This window comes from Calypte anna, chromosome 1, assembly GCF_003957555.1.
Source record: "Calypte anna isolate BGI_N300 chromosome 1, bCalAnn1_v1.p, whole genome shotgun sequence".
In the NCBI taxonomy this organism is placed as follows: domain Eukaryota; kingdom Metazoa; phylum Chordata; class Aves; order Apodiformes; family Trochilidae; genus Calypte; species Calypte anna.
This window is the reverse complement of record NC_044244.1, coordinates 41629254-41651096: the sequence shown is the minus strand read 5'-3', so window position 1 is coordinate 41651096 and position 21843 is coordinate 41629254. Positions and strand designations below refer to the sequence as shown.

At 46.6% G+C, this 21843-nt stretch overlaps 1 protein-coding gene and 1 long non-coding RNA gene across 3 annotated transcripts in view; one reads left to right on the top strand and one right to left on the bottom strand.

The window, feature by feature from the left end:
• Window positions 1-10046: 10046 nt before the first annotated feature.
• On the bottom strand, window positions 10047-21482 carry LOC103525289 (lactosylceramide 4-alpha-galactosyltransferase). Of its 2 annotated transcripts, none has more exons than XM_030466014.1 (2): window positions 21397-21482; window positions 10047-11665 (listed from the first exon to the last, which is right to left on the bottom strand). In XM_030466014.1, the coding sequence occupies exon 2, from the start codon at window positions 11618-11620 to the stop codon at window positions 10538-10540; it is 1083 nt and encodes a 360-aa protein (XP_030321874.1). In that variant the 5' UTR covers window positions 11621-11665; window positions 21397-21482; the 3' UTR covers window positions 10047-10537. The 2 variants fall into 2 exon arrangements, with proteins under 2 accessions (XP_030321874.1, XP_030314626.1); XM_030458766.1 differs by lacking the exon at window positions 21397-21482 and adding an exon at window positions 20885-20955.
• LOC115598048 overlaps window positions 21044-21843 on the top strand; it is a 21273-nt gene continuing 20473 nt past the window's right edge. Inside the window, exon 1 of the long non-coding RNA XR_003987372.1 lies at window positions 21044-21166. This is a non-coding gene — a long non-coding RNA (uncharacterized LOC115598048). The remainder of the gene's footprint in view (window positions 21167-21843) is intronic.

The window sequence follows — 21843 nt, the reverse complement described above, 5'->3', positions numbered from 1 at the left end:
AAAGGGATAACTACTGAGGAGGAATTTAGGAATATTGTTAAGTCATGTCGAAAGAAAATCAGAGACACAAAAGCACAATGCGAACGGAATCTCGCCACCTCTGTGAAGGATAACAAAAAGTCCTTCTACAGATACATTAGCAGCAAAAGAAGGGGCAAGGAAAATATCCATTCTATACTAGACACGAGTGGGAATATAGTTGTTAAAGATGAAGAAAAGGCTGAGGTATTTAACACCTTCTTTACCTCAGTTTTCAGCAGAAAGACAGGTTACCCTGAAGACGGATGGCTTCTGGAGCTCATAGAAAGTGACATGGATCTAAACAGCCCCCCTGTAATCCTGAAGGACACAGTCTGTGACCTACTGCGATGCTTGGATCCCCACAAGTCTATGGGACCAGATGGGATCCACCCAAGGGTAATGAAGGAGCTGGCAGAAGAGCTCGCCAAGCCTCTCGCTATCATCTATCAACAGTCCTGGCTCACTGGGGACATCCCAGATGATTGGAAGTTGGCGAATGTCACGCCAATCCACAAAAAGGGCCGGAAAGAGGACCCAGGAAACTACAGGCCCGTCAGCCTGACCTCAGTGCCTGGCAGGGTCATGGAACAGATCATCCTCGGTGCAATCACACAGCACCTGCAGGATGGGCAAGGGATCAGACCCAGCCAGCACGGTTTTAGGAAGGGCAGGTCATGCCTGACCAACCTGATCTCCTTTTATGATCAGGTGACCCGCCTGGTGGATGAGGGGAGGGCTGTGGATGTGGTCTACCTAGACTTCAGCAAAGCCTTTGACACCGTCTCCCACAGCATCCTCCTGAAAAAACTGTCAGCCCGCAGCTTGGACAGGAGCACCCTGTGCTGGGTTAGGAACTGGCTGGAGGGCCGGGCCCAGAGAGTGGTGCTGAACGGGGCTGCATCCAGTTGGCGGCTGGTCACTAGTGGTGTCCCCCAGGGATCAGTGTTGGGCCCAGTTCTGTTCAACATCTTCATTGATGATTTAGATGAGGGGATTGAGTCCATCATCAGCAAATTCGCAGACGACACTAAGCTGGGGGGGAGTGTTGATCAACTAGAAGGCAGGAGGGCTCTGCAGAGGGACCTGGACAGACTGGAGAGTTGGGCTGATTCCAACGGGATGAGGTTTAACACGGCCAAGTGCCGGGTCCTGCACTTTGGCCACAACAACCCCATGCAGCGCTACAGGCTGGGGACAGAGTGGCTGGAGAGCAGCCAGGCAGAAAAGGACCTGGGAGTCTGGATCGACAAGAAGCTGAACATGAGCCAGCAGTGTGCCCAGGTGGCCAAGAAAGCCAATGGCATCCTGGCCTGTATCCGGAACAGCATTGCCAGCAGGTCCAAGGAAGTGATTCTGCCCCTGTACTCAGCCCTCGTGAGGCCACACCTGGAGTACTGTGTCCAGTTCTGGGCCCCCCAGTTCAGGAAGGATATCGAGGTCCTGGAGCAGGTCCAAAGGAGGGCAACCAGGCTGGTGAAGGGACTCGAGCACAGATCCTATGAGGAGAGGCTGAGAGAACTGGGGTTGTTCAGCCTAAAGAAGAGGCGGCTCAGGGGAGACCTCATCGCTCTCTACAACTACCTGAAAGGAGGGTGTAGCCAGGTGGGGGTTGGGCTCTTTTACCAAACGACTTTCAACAAGACAAGAGGGCATGGACTTAAGTTGTGCCAGGGGAAGTTTAGGTTAGATATTAGAAAGAATTTCTTTACGGAAAGAGTGATCCGTCATTGGAATGGGCTGCCCACTGAAGTGGTGGATTCTCCGTCCCTGGAGATATTTAAAAAAAGACTGGATGTGGCACTCAGTGCCATGGTCTAGCAACCGCAACGGTGGTTCAAGGGTTGGACTCGATGATCTCTGAGGTCCCTTCCAACCCAGCCAATTCTATGATTCTATGATTCTATGATCATTAAGCTTCAGTTCAGCTTCAGTCTCCCTAAACACAATAAGCACCAGTCTAAGATGAGTGGAAGATGGTCACTAATGCTGTTAGAGCAGGAAATTTGTTGAAAGAATTAAAATTGAGCTGCAACAGCTTCCAAAAAAACAGGCATGCTCAATCTCCATTTAGTGAGTTTGCTCAGCAACTTCATCAACTCTAAAAAAAAAAAAAAAAACAAACACTAGCAAGAGGTTGTTTTGTCAGACAGTGACCTTTGACAGGATCAGCTTACACCCAGTGACAGTGCTATTTGAGAATGGTGGCATATGAATTCATAACAGAGAAGCATTCTTCTGATGTTACCAGTGCTGCTAGCTACAGCCACAATAGCAGGCTTAGAGACAGTGCAGTGCATGCCCTGAACAGGGCATGTGAGCACTGACTCCTGAGCCAGTCCTTGCAGTGGGAAAAGACCAAGTTTAGCTATAGGAATTGCCACTAAGATGACTCTCAAGCCCACTGATAGCTGCCACTATCTAGTGTAGAGATGGCTCAGTATCAAAGATACTCAGCCACCAAGGAGGGGATTATAGCCCAACTATAGTTGACAGCCCAGTACTGTTGCTACTCTCCCTTCCCCCAGGAATTAAGATTTACCAGGACTGAAAAGAAATACATGGAGAGCAAGGAGACAGCTGGTTAGTGGTTTATGCTCACCTGAAATCTCAAAGAATTAGCACTTCCTTGGTTTCACCCCTCTGGGTACTCCCCACACCACTCTTTTGCAAAAGAAAGCTGTTTCATGGAAAACCCAGTAATGAAAGATAGCAGCTAAATATCAGTTTTGAATATATAGAGACACATTATGGATTAATATAGCTGTGAAGAAATAATTTATTAAAGAGACAGATATAACAAATTGGGACTTGTGGTCAATAAATGCACTTACTACAAAGACTTCAGATCAAGTTGGTAATTCCTAAGTAAACATTTGACATCCAGAGGTGCAACTGTTACCAAAGAGGAGTCCCTGTTTGGGGGTGAAGAGAGGATTCAGGCCCATCAAACTGGATAGCTGGAGTTCTTTTCCTCTGAAAACAAAAATTCTAAAAACTAATTCCTACCTATTGAGAAAGTGGGACTAGGTCACATATCATGTGATAATAGGTTTTTAGTAGGATAGAACATTTGTTAATTGGGAGAGAGGCCTTAAAAACCCAGTGCTTCCTCTCAATGCAAACTTATCTTGTGTCACTGACCTTTGATCTGAGCTTCTCAGCAAGCCAACAAGTTCTGTCCACAGAACTTTCATTCCATTTTACAAGTCACACCAATTGCCATCCATAAAATATGTAGTCGAGCCATCCCACCCCTGACACCCGGCTTCTGTATTAACTTAGCTAAGCAAATGGACTTCCACTCCTTCAACCCTTACTCCTTGGCTGGTGTAAGGTAAACACACTGAATGAACCTGCTGTCTTGTCTGAGGCTGTGTGCAAGAAAAATGGCCTGGATACCTTTGTAGAAGGTAGGCATGCTGATCAGTTTGCATTTTTATTCAGTTACAGTTACTCTTGAAAGAATTAAGACGTCTGAACATCTCCCTTATGAGGAAAGGCTGAGGGAGCTGGGTCTCTTTAGTTTGGAGAAAAGGAGACTGAGGGGTGACCTCATCAATGTTTTCAAATATGTAAGGGGTGAGTGTCAGGGAGATGGAGTTAGGCTCTTCTCAGTAGTGACCAGTGATAGGACAAGGGGTAATGGGTGTAAATTGGAGCATAGGAGGTTCAAGTTGAATATTCGAAAAAATTTTTTTACTGTAAGGGTGACAGAGCCCTGGAACAGGCTGCCCAGGGGGGTCGTGGAGTCTCCTTCCCTGGAGACATTCAAAACCCGTCTGGACACGTTCCTATGTGATGTACTCTAGGTGGCCCTGCTCTGGCAGGGGGGGTTGGACTAGATGATCTTTCGAGGTCCCTTCCAACCCCTAGGATTCTGTGATTCTGTGTGTGATTCTGTGATTCTGTGTTTTCTCACCAACCCCCTCCAAAATGGCACAAATGCTAACCCAGAGCTCCCTGTGTCCAGCATGGGACAAATCTTTCATATCAACTGTTAGGTGCCAACCCCAGTACAGAACCAGCTCTGCTTCTCACTTTCCCAGGAGAAGGAGGCCATGCAATTTATACAGGTCTAGCTGGTGCCCTTGTCCTCAGCTTCAGAGCTGCTCAGCCTTGTTTTTATTCCAAGCTTGGATCAGCTCTGAAGATCTCTGAAGGATCTTTCCACATCTTCCCATGTCTACAGGGAGCAGCTGGAACAGTAATTCCCAGCATCAGAAACAGATGGAGAGTCCTGGACAGAGTGGGGTGTTGCTGAGCTAACTTAGGAATCCTGTGGGAAGAGGACAGAAGGATCCCATAGGAGTGTGGACAAATGAAGCAGGGAGCACAGCTTACTGCAGCATTGGAGGTGGCCATAAATGAAGTGGTCATAAATGGATGAGTGTCCAATGGATGAGTCCACTTAGAACCTCAACCTCAAAGGGACTGCTGCACAGAATCCTCTGCCCAAGGGTCTGAGTCCGCCTGCAGTTTCGATCATACTCTGTAGTAGTGAAAGGTGAAGACCAACGTGCCCATTGCACAGTGGGTTGGAAAGGGCTGCAGAAAAGCTCTGCAGAGAGCAGCCTCTCACCACAAGCTCCCTGGCCAAGGGCTGCTCAGCATCATAACACGGGGACCATCTCCAGCTACCAGGAAAACCACCAAGGAAATTCCCTTTAATTACTAACTCGAGAAACCATGGCCTAAATTTCAGTAAGAGGACGGGGCAGGATTTGGCCATGTTAAGACCCTGGGACAGCTCCTGCCAAGACTGCTGCAGGTACACAGCTCTCTGCCACCCGAGCCAAGGGCTGAGGAGGCCGCAGGCAGCAGGGACACAGGCCAAGAGGGCCAAGAAATGCCTCTCCCAGAGATGGGTTATTCCTACCCAGACCAGAAACAGGGAGAACAAGGCACAACCCACCCCAAATCCACTCAGTTTCCTTGACACTGCTCAGAAGGGCAGCTGCAGCTGCTGGTCAAACGGAGCCTTCCGGAAGATTCTGGTATGGCTGCGCCACCACCTCAGCCACTGCCCCCAGCCCAGGGAAACAACTGGGTTCTGTGGGTCCTGCGTGGCTTCGGCAGCAGGGGGAGAGGGCTAGGACAGCCCTGTTTTCTATGGTTTAGAGAAAGCTGAGAAGTGGAAGGAGCTTGAGGAGGGACTGGCAAACTCCTGACCTCTACAGGGGAAGATGGTGGCAGAGCCCCTGCTGCCATGAAGCGCCCACCTCGGTGCCTCTCCTGCTGAAGGCAGCTCCAGAGGGCAGGTAGCGTGTCCTGACCCTCCCTACCAGCACCTCAACTGCCCCTCACCAACATCCCCCTCTTTCTACAGTGATAGAATCATTTTAGTTGGAAAAGACCTTCAGGTTCATCAACTCCAACCATTAACTGAGGACACTGCTACGACCACCAGACCATGTCCCTAAGCACCAGATCTACATTTCTTTTAAATACCTCTAGGTATGGCGACTTTAGCACTCCCCTGGGCAGCCGATTCCTGTGCCTGAAATCCCTTTCAATAAAGAATTTTTTTCTTAATATTCAATTTAAACCTCTGTGGTGCAACTCAAGGCCATTTCCTCTTGTTCTATCACTTGTTAACAGGGAGAAGAGAATGACCTCCCACCTTGCTACAACCTCTTTTCAGGTAGTTGTAGAGAGCAATAAGGTCTCCCCTCAGCCTCTTTTTCTCCAGACTAGATGTTCCTCATAAATCTTGTTCCCTAGACCTTTCACCAGCCTCCTTGCCCTTCTCTGGACACACTCTAGCATGTCTATGGAAGTAAATCATATCAAGCAAATACAGAAGATTAAGAAAAAAGTGTACAACCACACTCCTGACAAAGACAACAGGACCACTTATCAGAATTCACAAACAGGTACCTACCAGAGTAAATGATTAAGTCATAAAATCTACAATTCTAGACGCAAGGAAAAAAGGTTGGTATAAATTAAATTCTGAGCTGCATTACTGTGGGGTGCTTATTATTTTATCTATGTAACAGAAAGAGGCAAATAAACCACAAAGAAATACTCTCTAATCACTGACAGCCTAACAATTGTTTTACCACCAATGTTATCTTAAATATGTTGTTCAAGTGTTGCAGATGTGCAATTTAGAGAAAAGACGCTTCTTATTCCAAGCTGTGGATCTGCAGTGCAGTATTGTTCTGAATATTTGTCACATTTCCCTATGCTGGTAAAAGGAATGATTTTGGGTATTTCTTTTCCCAGAGAGGACTGGAAAAGTCAGTCTATTGCTTTGGAATATAAAACAGTAGACAAAGTAATTTGAAATGAATTAACTTTGGCAAACAAGAAAAACTTTACACTGAGCCACACGGGGATTTACGATGCTTTCTGTTTCTTACAGCAATTTTCATATACTGCCAGTCTCTCCCAAAACTTGCCCAGCTATAAGAATCCAGGAATTTTTTTTCCTAAGCTACTCAAATACCAGTGCTTTAGGACATGCTTTAATTTACCAGCTCAGAAAGTTTACAAAGAGCAAGTCAAGGATTCCTAGGTCTGTTGAAGGCTTAAGGCTATGAGAGGCATTTCAGGAGGTGCAATTGAGAGAACAGCAAGAGGAGCAATTGTTCAATGAGCAAGTTCACCTTTCCTCAGCATCAAGGGCTACTGAAGGACAACAAGAGAGTCCAAACTTAGATTCTGGTGTATACCTGCAGCATGGAGTATCTGAGGCAGAAACTGGAAATGGCACAAAATCACTGAGCTGTCACACAGAATACCTGCTCCTTGGGCTACATCAGCTCCAAACATACACAAAATAAAGACAGGTAGCTGCACTTTCCCCTAAAAAAGGTTCTTAACCTACTTTGTACCAGAGCCTCCCTGGACTACACATTTTGGGAGGAGGCAGAAGAACAGGTGAAAAAAGAGCCATACAGAGCATTACTACTTACTGTGCATCCCAGATGTCCCTGACACAAGAGCTCCAGACACAGGAGGACTCTCAGTCAGCACAGAGAAAATCATCATTCAATCTCTTTGCAGGAGATCAGGGCCAGGATTACTTTCCTTATCCTTTCTTATGCCTCTCCTGTTGCACTGTTCAATTCTGCATCTCAAAACTCATCCACTCTGCAGCAGGCTTTTCTCCTTGATGTACTACACACCTGTCTACCAGCTAATTAACATAAAATCAAGGACAAAGGAACACTTTGGGCAAGAAACACTTTTTGCCTTCTTACCACTTTCCATCATCTTTGACTTCCTGTCAGCATTGAGGAAATGACAGGCAATTATTTTAAATCTCAGTGGAAAACTCTTTCCCTGGCTCTTGACTCACGAAGTCACAACAAAACCCCTCTACACTAGAACTCACCAGTCCTTTCACAGCCTCTGAAAATGTTTTCCTGGACATCTTTAGATCAGGCTCTGGAAGACAGGTGGGAAAATGAATGTCTGCAGCACAAGCTTTCCACTTTTAGATCTACAAAGGCACAGATGTCGTTACTATTAAGGAAGGCTGTAGCCCATCACCCTGAGAAAAAGAAAAATCATGGAGTTTCCAATTCCATAACATCCAGACCTCCAGAGTGAGACTAAAACACCTTGCTTCAGATAGTTTGCAGGTCATGAATGACAGGGTAATACCTGGTCAGATTAGGAATCAGTACCACTCAGCTCAAGTCCCAAATATGTCATGTAGTCATAATCTGCAGATCCTTCTTTCCACATGTGCTTATGCTCAACTTGTCTCATGTTCATTCCACACTCCTAATTTTAGTGAGTCACTTAAGGATACAGCTTTGAAATGCTTTTCTGCATAATAACTAACAGATTGCTGAGAGCTACCACCAATGCCTCGCAGAACAAAATGGAACATCTTATGCAGAGAGAAGTAATAGTAAAAACTGTATTTATTTTTCTTCCACAAGACAAAGCAAAAAAGACCAAAGGCTGCATTGGTTTGACCCTCTCCTTATCAAACTTTGGAACATTGACTACAGGGAAAAAAAAGTTACAAAAAAACCACCCCACTCCACTTATCCAAAAAAGGCACTTTTCTACAATAAGCTGTAATACATCAAGCCAGATATTAATTGCAGCGGGTCCCAAATACTCCCATAATCAGTTTAAGGTATTGCTACAGTAGAGTCCCCTCTTATGCCTTTATGATCACCAGCCACCATTTCATTATCTCTGGCAGGGGGCTCTTAGGTCACCAAAATTTCTGTTTAGTCCAAAGGGTCCAAAACTGCAGGAATCAGTAGAACAAGAAATCATGCCTTCCTGACCACACAGTAGGCCAGTGCTGACAATTGTGTAGCTGCTTCTAAAGAAAGCAGTGTTAAAAAAAACCCAACACACTGAGCAGAAGCAGTGAGAGAAGGGATTGAAAACAGCATCCATGTAGACCACTTAGCATACTGAAGAACAGTCAGGCTGTCAGGAAGATCTGCTGTTTCCCCACAGAGTCTTTGTTCTTGAAGATGTTCAGTGTTGGGAGAGCTGTAGACATTCAAAATCCTGACCACCTCCAGGATATACCATAAAATTGAGCAGTGGTGCCAGCTACTGAGCTACTGGAGGGGTGTTTCCAGCATTCCAGCACCTTCTTCATGCCAGAGTAGCTACAGACCTCACAAGCTGCCCAACCCACAGTCACACCCTCCTTAAACTCCCACAGACATGTTCCCTGAGGGCTAGGGAACTGTTTTGTGAAAGAGATGGGCAATTTGTCTTTCTCATTACCAAAAAAAAAAAAAAAAGAAAAAAAAAAAAAAAAAGAAAAGAAAAAAAAGAGACAAATAAACCTGAGAGAGAGAAATGTTGCATGCACAGTCTTGTACATTTTTGATAATTGTCTTGGCTGAACAGAGCAAACCTCACGTTGCTTATGGTTGACCTGGGAAACAGAAGAGGCCTCAGACAAGTGCAGATGTAGAAATCATTTGGGTAAAACTCAAAGTACTTGTAGGAAGCACCACCTGAAAGAGCTGTCACCTTGGGGCCAGGTGACATTGAAAATCTGACCCACTCGTGGTCTTCAAAGGAGCCATGGGACCACCCCCACTGCTGTTCCTAGGCATAAGAAAAGGAGGCACACAGGAGGCAGAAGAGATTTTACAGTGAGATTATAATCCCTTAGTGGTGTAGGAGAAGGGATGGCCAACACTCTGCTCATCTGCATCAACCATATTGTACTGTGAGGCTCAAGTGCCTCAGTAATCCCCTTTCAGAGCGTGGTGGGGAACATATGTAACAATGCCAGTGGTTCCTCACTGTTCTTTCTCCATTATTCTCTGACAAGAATGGCATCAGTAAATTCTTTTGCTCATCAAGGAAAGGGATAAGTTTTCTCCCACAGTTTGTCCAACAAACTTGTGTCTGTGCTGGGAACCCTCAAAGGCACAGCAGCACCTTGCAAGAGACATGTTAACTTTCTCCACTGCAATTCAGGAAGATGCTCAGGCAGAAGAATAAAGCTTTCAACTGCCCTCCTCAAGACCTCTCAAGAGACATTTGAACTCCTGAACAACGAATAGTAGGAGCATTCCAGGGTACTTGAAGAGGTCCACCATAAACAACTCATAAATGGACTTGAATTGAGACAGTGTATGTTCCTATCAAGATCTCTGTAATGCTGAAAATACTTGGAAATATCATGCTTTTTCTTTAGGATTCATCCAAATGCTGAAGGATCTGATGAATCTTAGACACTGTTCTGGATATTTGATCACAGAGACAAAGTCAATGTAAAAGATAGTTCAGCTCTTCCTGTATCAGATGTGGTTTAAGATGTGATTTGGATGAGCTCTCTTCTCATGGCAGGGTGTTAATTTGCCACTACTGTAACATAAATCATTGCTGTGCAATAGCTCCTTCTAAATGATGAGCTGGCCTCAGATACTCATCTTCTGATTCACACCAAACTTCCATGTTTTGAGATCTCTGACATTGAACAGAGACTGCAGCATCCTGCTCCCTGTTCAAACCAGACACAAGAAAATCTCCTCCACTGAAAGCTTCAGTAGAGAAGGGAATGAAAAGAAAAAGATGTTGCTTTAGCCCTTTCCTTCTTCTGTTTTCCTCTACATTTTTCTCAGGACACCTCCTCAAGCACATCCTTATTTCCTCCTCAGTTCCTGTTCTCTCCCGTCCTTATGTTGCTTTGAGGACTGCTCTTCAGAAGTCCTGAGAACCAAGCAGTGAGATACACATTTTGACAAAGGCCTTCCAACTACAGACAGGGCACTTGCTCCTCTGAAAGGCTGATGGAGTCTGCCACGAGTGGCCCACCACATGCGCCCCTTCTGACCTTTCTCTACCTGACCAAGCAGAGCAGAAAAAAGATCCTGCAGAGAATCAAAATATTGCTGGTAGGCAGTTAAAGTCAAGACAAAAAGCTGCACAGACAACGAGCTCCACCTACACCACACAAATGGCTTTTATCCTTGATTCTCACCACCTCACTTCAGAAGGTGGTTCTCTTGCAGTGGAACAGCTGGAGAGTTGTGGGATCCTGGGCAGTATCTCTTAGCTGACCCTTGAGTCACTGTCGTTCAGAGTCCTTCTTCATGATTTCATATGTGGCAGGGCAGAAGTGAGAATGCAGCTGAGCAAGCAAAGCCTGGGATGTGATTTCAAGCCTCGTCCCTTGGCTCAGTTTGTTCCATACATGCACTGCATAGGTGTTATTAAACAGGCGGTGAAGCTCCGAGGAGCTCACCACTTCGAAGTATTTCTTCCAGTCCTGCCATCGAATGGGATAAAAAGCCTCACGGGGCAGAGCATTCACTCCTTTGCAGCTCGCACTGCTTCGAAGACTCCTGATGGAGCACCACTTCTTAAAGACACGAGTTAGGAGCTGTGGGCCCTGGTGTCCCCATATCCAGCCATTGTAGTTCTCCACAAAGTCCTGCATGCAAAGCTCTATGAACCTGTGTTTAGGTTTAAAGGACAGAAAGGCCCCATTCAGTACATACTTGGACTGGGTACCAAGGGCATTGGTGAAGTTCTTTAAGTTCTTAAGCACAATGAAGTCTGTATCCAGGTAGATGCCACCAAATTTCCACATGATGGCAATCCTGCAGGCATCAGACAGCACAGGTAAGAAATAAGGTTCCCAGCGGTGCTGAGCCTGCAAGTACCACTTAGCCAGAGGAGTCCCTGAGAAAAGCTCCAGCAAGTCCAGGGGACGGATTTCCACATTAGGGAAGCAGCTCAGCAAGGAGAAGCCCCAGTGGTTGGGTAAGGAGGCATTCCCACTTGCCAAGCCTTTCATGAGCACCACGACCCTTGTGCCAGGGTGTGTTCGGGCTGCTGACTCCACAGAGCATGTGAAGAGGTAACTGGGGTTAGTTCGCTCTGAGGTCTCCACAAAATACACATTGCCTGGTGAAGAAGGGGGCCCACCAGCAATGGCATGTGGAGGAGAAGGCACAGAGTGAGCACAGCGGACTTCAACGGGCAAGCTGTAGAGGTGGCCCCTGCCCTTAGGGTCCTCTGTGATTCTCCAGTACAACACGATGGAGGCAAAGGACATGAACTTAAAGGCGAGGATAAATAGAGTCCTGAGTTTGTGGCTCAGCACCACCCTGGTCAGCTTTAGCAGGCAGTTGGGCATCCTGAGCATTCTCACTGCTGTCGGAGCCTGCTTTCCCAAGACAACCGTCGTGATCTGAGGGGGAGGAAAGAAGAAAAAGACATTGACCGGGAAGACAACAGATCGTGAGACTCAGGACAGTACCATGGCAGAGCCACATGCTGAACTCTCCTTCATGCCGGCATGCTTAGATTGTGTCTTTAGGTCAACATTCTGGAATCTCCATGCTGCCATGGCACCCACATGGCCCCATCAGAAAGCACAGACCACGTCCAGGTTGTGAGGTCACATAACAAAGCTTATCTGCACATCCACTAAAAGCCCAGAGGGATAATGGCAGGAGTGAGAGCGCAAATACACCTGCTGGGCTACTTCGAGGCCCATCAAAGATGCCAGTAGAGCCTCAGCCCCAGTGTCCAGCCATGAAACTCGCCACCACAGTCACAAGAAGCAAGCTCTCCAGATCACCTTTAGACTAAGGGGGTCACTGCCAAGTGGTGGGCAGTATTAGGGAGCTCAGGGGGAGAACAGTTTGGAATTGCACAGGAATTACTACATAATATTTTGCAAAGAAACCAAAGCAAGAGAGGGGTACAGGCAATTTTGGGAGCAGAAAGAGGGGAAAAATAAAGTGGTAGGGAGATAAAAAGGGCCAGTTGCAGGTAAATAGCTTGTTGGTCAGCATACTTGTGCTGCATGCCAGGTGTAGGACAGCTGGCCACTGCCAACTGGCTGCTGGACACATCTACGCTGCTGAGTAGAGATGCTGAGATACTGCTCCACTGGGACAACTGCATGCCAACCAGCAGGTGGTACTTGTTGAGCACTGGGACCACAACCTTGGGGAGCAGACCATGGGTCTGCTGATGCTTTGTTTTTTGCAAGGAAAGTGTGTACATACAGGGGAGTTCACATGTATGAGGCACACAATTTGTAACACAAAAAATTATCAGTAACAACAACTCAAACATGAAAAACAAAAAAATACTGATGAGCTGCAGGCAACCCAATCAAATGTATTACAAGCGGCTCATTTCAGGTAGCAGCCCTGAATGTCACTTCTAAAAACTGTTTTGATGTTTTTAAAATTGCACTTGTTTAACATTACCTTTAGAAACCAGCTCACATTTGACTGAGTTGTATTTATCTTAGCATTAATACTTCATGTTACAAACTGTGTGCCTCGTGCATTGGAATTCCCCTACATAACACATTTTCCTTGCAAAACCCAGAGCACTGTGAGTAGAGTTCCCTGGTCCCTGAGGTTCTTTCTGGTCACAGTGCTGAACGAGCACCATCTGCTGATCCATGCACAGTTGTCCCAGAGTAGAGTCAGTGGTGCAGAAGTGTCCAGCAGCCAGCTGGCAGTGGCCAGTTGTCCCTCTCCTCCTGTGCCCTATCAGTGTAGTCTCTCTTGTCATCTTATTAATTCTTTTCCTAGGTGAGGATTTTCTATTTCATGTGGACATGTACATAGCAGGGTGTGAATGCAGCAACTGGGGTCAGACCACAGGCTGGAGGGACCTTGTGTCTGTGGTGCCAGCAACTGCAATAAGCATGGGTGTGCAATGGCTATCAAAAATCAAATGGATCAGCCCATAGACATGTGAAGTGGCATGGGAGACTGAAGAGTGGATCCCTAAGGGCCAGCTCTGGATGTGAGAGCACAGGGGAAGCCCTGGCCAGCTCTATGTGTGTGTTTGACACTGTGTACCAGCAGCTGGGGCAGGGCTACAGCCCTGGGGACTTGTACATCCAGTTGCCAGCAGCTGGGGAGACTGGGTTCCAGGGGCAGCTACTGGGCTGAAAGATTTAGCCATAAAGAGATATGTTCCAACTAATGGTAGAGCTTATCTCCTAAAAAGTCCAACAGTTTTTAACAGTCTGAAATAAGGTGCATCAGTGCACAATCTAAGTGAAGGGTGCTATCCTCAATGTGTCGAATGCCTTCCTCAAAGCCTGCATAGTCAAAATGATGCCAGGCTCCCAGTAAAGAAAAAACCAGTAATGTTTCTCAAGGATCTTTAAAGAAAATAAACAAAACAGATGTCCAAAAGATGCAGAACATTTTACTGCCTCCTCTGCTTTGATGCCTGGTTCCCTTTTGGCAAAAGTCTGCATAATTTAAATGAATAAAATCAATACAATCCAATGATAAAAACAGAAGATTTGTGAGATGAACAAAAAATTTGCAGAATCAGAAGTCTTATTATCCTGTGATTTTTCAACACATGCCTCATGTCACCTTTCCATGTTCTTTTTTGTGACTGCTCAGGTCTGCTTTTTTGCATCCTCACATATTTGTCTCCATGCCCTTTTCTGTCTCCTTATGTGCCTCCTGCCAAGTCTCCTTTCTGTGACTCCTTTCCCTAGCAGCTACCACCTTTTATTTTTAAAATACATTCAAGCAGAGGCACCATGTGCTGCTTTGACTGATTGCTGGTTTGGTGTGCAATAGACTGTTTTCACCTCTTTTGGAGCTATTGGAAACCAGCTGGAACTGGCACGGGGAACTTCATGGCCCCTTTCCACATAGGTCACCCTTACAGCCCTCAGCTCCCCAAACCCAGCCATTTACACCTAATACAGTTCATTTTGTAATGTTTAAATACTGAGAAATCCATAGATTTTTTTTTTTTTCCCCTGTAAGGGTGAAATCTGGATTTGGATGTTGGATTACCAACTGGTGAACAGCTCTACCTAGTGAAAAACAAAAAACAAACAACAAACAAAAAACCCCAAGAAACAAACAAGAAAACCACAAAAAAACCTTATAAATCATATAAGGTGGTCAGGGCTACTGACTTCCCAAAACAATTCATGGATTTGTTTCCCTTAGTGGTACCATCTACTCCCAAAAGCTCCCTGTACAATTCTTTAGAAATTCTTTAAACAGAGAAAATGAGTAACCAAAAGTGACATACCATCATTTACCTACTTGCAAGACAAAGGGCTTGTCAACAATTTATTGATGGCTTCACATTCCAGAGAACTTATTTTATAATTTGCTCAAGCCTTTCTGTCTTAGCCCAACCTATCTGCTTACCCTAACCATCTCCTTAGCACATTCCAAATGCCTCTCTACCACTTAAGGAAGGTAAGGACATCCCAACACTCCCACCCCACCTGTACCACCTTCTCCAGAAAGTAAGGCTCTGTGTTGCAGCCAAACCAATCTGAGGAGAAATTGCCACTGAAAGGGCGATTCCCTCAAGCGTCTGTGACAGAAAATTTCCACCTACAAAATAAATACAAAGCATTTTGGTGGTTTAGTTCCCATAGAACACCTCGACTGAAGCACTGATCTTGGGAAAACTGAGGGGAAGTGGTTGAGGCAGCACTATTGCTCCCTCAACACTTCTTCCTTATGAACAGTGGGGAGACAGCAATGTCCCTGTTTGATTTCTTTTAAAGATACTCAGAAGCTGAACAGGAGAGAAATATCTCAGGAAATAAATAGGTGCAGCAGATTACAAGAGCTGCTCCAGCTTCTTCGTATCTTGTCTGCTGAAGCCTTATCTGATGGCTGATGGCAATACACCACAGAAGTCCCATCTACTAATTTTGATTGATGAAAAAAAGGAAAAGACCACAAGCACAGAAATTACTGCCACACCAATGCAAACATACAGCTGCATTTACTTAAAATTCACTCTTTTATTTAGTGGTGCATTGTGACTAAAAAGCAAAGCATGCATAAATAAGCTCTGAGGAAGGGAGTTTCCTGACCCTCCTAGCAAGAGGAGCCCTAAGACTTCAATGAGACAGCACAGAGATGACTTAGCAGTAAACAGGCATCACAACAACAAGAGACAGAAACCAGGCTCTTCCCACAGGACAGGGAACAGAACTGTTGAGTTTATTCACTGTGGTGCACACACCAAGAAAAAAACTTGTTTTGTTAATTTAAACTACCTTTAGCATAGTACATTCTGTGCAGGACAGTGTGCCACCTTCCAACATCAATCACAACATCCTTCCCACAAAGTGGCCTTCACATGCTGCCAGGTACCTCCTTCTATTTTTTTAGTTAACCATGGCCAAAGCAAGATGCTGTTGGCTCAGCAAGGCACAGAGAATGCCACTGAAACATTTCCACAAGGCAGACAGGGCCGCAATTCACCCACACTGACATAAGAGAAGTTTGGAGCATTTTAACATTGGTCAGTGCTGGTTTTAAATGCTTCATTAAGTATGCTCCCTAATATTGACTACGTGATGTTTTCCCACATGAGCATTACAAAAGATCCAGAGCCTTTTTGCTGCTGCTGCTTCACAGAGAAGGTCAAATCCATAATTCCATTCTTCTCTGCCAACAGGTTTTAGCCCTTGAATTTGTTTTTCTTGGAAAGCTGTGATAAATTTTTTGGAGGTACACCTATAGTTTTATCTCTAAAAGCCACTGGAAACATAAGCCTCAAGAGAATACAAAAAATCTTAACATTTCAAACTAGTATCAAAGGAGAACTGTAAAGGTAGACTTTTAATTAACTTTTAGTGAATCAAAATTAAATATATTAAGCTTGAATCTAGAGTTAGGGAAATTCATAATAACCAGTGAGTGTAATTCCCAACAAGTAATTTCAGTGTTAAGGCACCCTTTAGGAATAACCCAAAAGCTAATGGAAGTTTACATGCATCAGTTCCCAGTCACTGTATTTCAGAACATCTACAGATCTACATTTGCTTCCTCTCAAACATAATAGAAAATTAAAGCTTGCAAAGTTTTCATCACGAACACAATAGGAAAAAACCAGACCTACAGACTACATGAAGCGAAGTGTGCAGCATCCTGCCTTCCAAAGTCCACAAACAATACCGATATGCACTGTCCCTTCAGCTTTCATCCCTTCACTCTTCCACGTTTAGCATATTTGCCAAGAACAATAAATAGGAAGCAATAGTCTGAATTGTTTGTATGTGATGTGAAAAGCTCTGGTCAAGAGTGGTCTCCAGAAATCATAGAATCACAGAATGGTTAGAGTTGCAAGGGACCTTGAAGATCATCCAGTTCCAACCCCCCTGTGTGGACAGGGACACATCCCACTAGATCAGGTTGCTCAGAGCCCCATCCAACCCAACTTCCAGGGATGGATCTTCCACAACTTCCCTGGACAACCTGTTCCAGTGTCTCAGCACCTTCACACTAAAGAACTTCCTCCTAATCTCTAACCTAAATCTCCCCTCTTCCAGTTTAAAACCATAACCCCTTGTTGTCTCACTACAAGCCCTTGTAAAAATCCACACACACACCCCCTACCAGCTTTCCTGTAGTCCCCCTAAGGCAGCCTGCAGCAGAAAGGTGGACAAAGGACACATGTGGAGCTGTGCTTCCCATTTTGGTCCCCATGCTACAAGCAGATGTGTATCAATTTGTCTGAAGCCATTTACATGATCCCAGCCTAAAGGGTAACACAGTGCCCTTTCCCAAGGGTACACCAGGTCCCACAGTTAACACATTTAAAATGCCTTTTTCATAATTTGAATTAAAATTCAAGTTTCTTGCTTACTAAGGCTTCCCCCACTACTACTGCTGTACAGATGAAACACCAAGAGATGTTCTTGTTTCTGCACACCTCATAACATGCTATTTGCATTTAGCAAAACCACTGCCTATTGGGATCATTCCTTCCTCCTCTGAAGGAACTCCTTTTAAAATATAATGCTATTCCTTCTCCACACGGCATCTGCATAGAGCATTAAAGTACTGGATCGAAAGCCAATACTGAAACCATGACTGCTTGCTCAGACATCGGGCTGAAATGGAAGCCGTCATTTCTGACTCGCACTTTCCCAAAGACTTCCCGGGGGCTCAGCACGTTTTAAGGCCATCAAGGTGTATGAAGAGAGGGCCCTCTGGTGGATATCTGCTCCTCACCCCTCAACACGCCTTGGAAGATCAACTTTTTTTTTTACTTCTTCACGAAAAGGTGTCACTAGTCTTTAGACTATTTATTGATACATAAGACTCCACGTGTCCTTGCAAGATTCTTGCACGACCTTGAGTATTTCTCAGTGAAGCTTCATAAGCATAAATAAAAAACAAGAGCTTGGTGTCTTCCTGAGATATGTATGTCTGTTTCATTAATAAAATGACATTTAATCGCACCTGGCAGGCGCAGGAGCAGACCATACTGCAAAGCCCTCAGCACCAGGTATTTGTACAGCTGGACAGCACTGCCAGCTGACGAGTGCACCACTCCAGTGATGTGGCATTCAAAAAGCCTGTGGTAACTCAAAGCACACTCCTCATTTGCTTTTTTTTAAAACTTCTATCAGTCCTTTACAGTGACTTACACTTCCCAGTGACTCCTTCACTTCCTCATCACAGGTGTACCTTCCCCACTTTGCTCTGCTCCACACCACCTTCCTTCCCGTCCTGCCATGGTCCCTCAGTCCAGTGCAGGAGATGTTGGGGAGCAGCAGCTCCATGGGACAGCTTTGGGAATGACAGGCAGTGACAATATGCATCACCAACCCTGAAACCTTGAGCTGTGGGGCAGGACAAACCGAACTGCTCAGCAGAGGAGAAAGCACAGTATGAGCCAGGCTTCTGGAAGGAATCCAGGAAGGAGCTGAGAAACATGGAATGGGCTTAAATTATGCTGAGGCTTTTGCCCCTGATAATGCAACCATGCCTATGTCTGGCCCTGTAGCCCATTGATACAGACTCTGCCCAACAGACTGACCCAAAGAGCTGCTTTGCCCCATGGCTGGGTTTCTGTGGGGTACCAGGCTGAGCCCAGTGCACCCCAGGGATGCCCCACTTGGCTCACAGGGGCCAGGGTGGGTCAGGGAGGGCATGATCAGCCCCCTCATGCCCCAGTGCATTTTGCTGGGTTAACCAGCTTACTGCTGGGGTAACACCACATAGTTCCAGGGTGCTGAGTTCCACTGTGCCAAACCAGGGCCCCTGGGGCATGGAGTGGAGAAAAGTTTTATCCTGGTAGGAGCACCAAGAAATTCAACAAGTGCAGTGGACCAAGGAAAGATGCCAGGATCACTTGTGGTGCACAAAGGGGAGCAAGAGGATTTGTAGACAAACAGCGGTTAGAGAAAGGCTGTCAGAAACAGGACAGCTACAGCATTTAGTCAGAATGGTACCTCTCCTCCCCCCTAAATAGTACAGAAGAATCTTATTTATCACTCCAGCAGGAAATGTGTATCAACAGTTTTTTTGTAAAGCTTATCCTTTGGATCTTCTTTAAATGAAAGGAACAGGTTTTGTACCCCACAGCTTTTAGAAACTGACCAGACAAACCCCTCATCAATATTTAAAATTAAAAAGAAGGCAGAATTTGGCTGGGGAAAGCTGCTGGAAAGGACAAAAAGACAAAAGGGACAGATGCTAGCAGCAGATCAGCTAGCAAACTGATACATCTCTGCCACCAACAGCTTTCAAATAGCAGTTTCCTATTACTGGGCATCTGTAGTATACTAGCCATGCACATTCATTGTATAACAGGGCTGGAAACTGTGTACAAAATTTAGGTCTAACCACTGTTTTAAGCCTCACAGCTCAAGGAAATTGTGGCACATGACAACATGTGCTACATGGCAGCTCTTTGGCAGGACATGCAGATACGAGGAGACTGCAAGAACAGGGAAGTGATAACGATGCTGGTCAGGAAGCGAGCAAATCCTGCTGATCACCAGCACTGCTGCTGCCCACGAGCTTATGCAAGGGATTCACAGCAGATCTTGCAAAACAGAGAGAAGGCATGGAAGATGCTGTCCTCTTCTACAGGTCAGTCCAACATCACCAGGCATCCAGCAGCATTGACCAGTGAAGAGACAGAGTATATCAAAGCATACTGATGATTGAACACTTCAAGCCTAATAGGCCAACGTGTAGTGATTTTCTTTCCCCTAATCTGGATGAGGCTTTCTTTTTCTCCTTGTTTTTGAAATCCAGGGAAGATGGTCCAAGAGCAGACCACACATGGATTCAGGGGATTTCCATTTATTTTGCCACTCTGGAAACAGGTTTTTTAGGGCCCAAGAAATAGGTGACTGAAAACTAAACCATAAAATCTCACCTCTGCCTTGAATGCATAGTGAGCTTCATATAACTTTCTTAAAGGATCTCAGGGGGTTGTTTTTCTGTCTCTAACACAACCTTCCTCCTGTGAATATGGAAGAACTACTTTCCTATTTGACAGAGCCACGGGGAGGCTTAACATACTCAGTATCAGGAGATACTAAGCAATGCATCTTGAACAGATGGGAGGTTTTGTGCAATTATACACAACATAGTGTGAACATTTTCCTTTTAAACAGGAAAATCTAAATACTCTCCTCACCACAGCAAGCATTTTCACAGCTCTATTGCAAGATCTTTCTTCCCCAGACTTTATCCTTGCTCAGACCGATGTTTTTCAGGGCACATCTGCCTAGAAACACGAGGGCCAGCTGCAGTTTCCCGCATTACCAGTTCTGCTCTCTTTCCACCCTCTCACCCAAGCCAGCTCACACTGCTGGCAGAGAAGGGTTGCACATTGCTCCATCCCACCCGACCCCTTACGCTTCATCCTCCCACCACGCTGCCGGCTCCACAGCTTCAGTCAGTCATCTCCTCCTTAGAATCATAGAATTGGCTGGGTTGGAAGGGACCTCAGAGATCATCGAGTCCAACCCTTTCATCGAGTCCAATCCTTCCTAAGAGGGACGGAGCCCTTTCCTTCTGCAGTACACACGGGCACTGTACCTGCAACCTCCCTGCCCTGTGGCCGCTGTATTATTAATCCTCACCTGCACCAGCTCCCTCTGACAGCAATCCTCACAAAGCTGTGCGGGGATGTGTTTGTGAAGCTCCCCTTCTCAAACCTCACCACCTACAAGTCCTGAGACCTTCCCCCATCTGCCCGGACAACGGCAACTGCTGCCTGCAGGGCTCTGACCGGGCACAGCAGCCGCACGAAGCCAGCTCAGAGCTGCCCAGGAGTGCAGCCGACGGCAGCTCGGTTGCCAGGCCGGGGTTCGCCAGTCCCCCCCCCGAAGCCCCGGCCTGCCAGCCCCCACGAAGGGCAGGTCGGCTCCCGGCTCCCTGTAAGGGCTGGCACAGGGTGACTGGAGCTCAGCACCGCGCTCTGCTCACGAAAAAAGTTTCCCGTGGAAAAACACCCCTTCCCCCAGCGGGGAGGGAAGACGAAGCCCCTCTAGACCCGGCTCACGGGCAATCCCAGACCGACGTATCCCTCGCTGAGCCCGAAAAGCCGTCGTGGGGCCTCGCCGCTTCTCCCACACCCCTCTCCCGGAGCCCCGGGCCCGGCTCCCCCGGCATCCCCGCCTCACCTCCGGGGCCGCCGCTCCGCGCCCGCCGAGAAGCGCGGTTGCCTCTCGCTGCCACGGGCATCGGGACCGGCGGCGCCCGCCCCCACCCACCCCAAAACCACCTCCCGCCGGTGCCGCCTCCGGACGGGCCCCGGTCGCCACCTCCTGGGGCAGCAGGCGGGGAGTCGTTCCCGTTACTCGCCGGAGAGGTGGGGCCGGAGGCACCGCCCGGAGCCACCCCCGCGCCCCGATGAGGGCGGCATCGACCCCCCACGACGGGACCAAGAAGCGGCTCCTCCTTGGGTAAGGCCACTGCTGCTTTCAGGGTGGGGTACGGGCTTCTATTTATTTCTTTATTTGTTTTATATTAAAAAAAAGAAATTCTAATTGCCGTCAGATTTTGTTTTGTTTTGTTTTTGGTTTTGTTTTTTTACTCGGTCTCTCCTCCCCATCTCTAGGAATTTTTTCCTGTACCCTACGGCCGGCCGGGAGCCTGTAATCCGATCCATGCTTTTTTATCGCAGTTTTTTTACCTGTTGTCGCGCTGTGATCTACCAAGTCACGATACGCGTCGGTGGTTTGCAGCTCACGGCGCTCGGGCGGCAGCCGGGCGGGCAGGGGAGGGGAAGGGTAGGGGGCGGCTGATGGAGGCTTAAACCCCCCCTGGTTAGAGACCTCACACCCTGAGGGCTGGGAAGCTACGGACAGAAGGAGGAGCAGGGGGAGGGTGGGAGCTTCCTGCATCGTTTGATGCCGAGGGAGATGATTGCAAAGCTAACGCCAGTCAACACAGATGCTAAAAAAAATTAGTTAAAAAAAAAAAAAAAAAAAAAGCAGCCTGTAGATGATCTGCTTACATGTTGCAAAGCAAGTTTCACATCTACCCTCAGGCAGGAGAAAGTTCTACCTAAATTATTCCTGGCAAATGATTGCCTAACAAGTTCTTAATGAGAGCGAATAAAGGAGGGAGATTGGGGCTT

Bases quoted from the DNA above. Each gene is read 5' to 3' on its own strand.
- LOC103525289 (XM_030466014.1), bottom strand. From the start codon at position 11,620: ATGCTCAGGATGCCCAACTGCCTGCTAAAGCTGACCAGGGTGGTGCTG.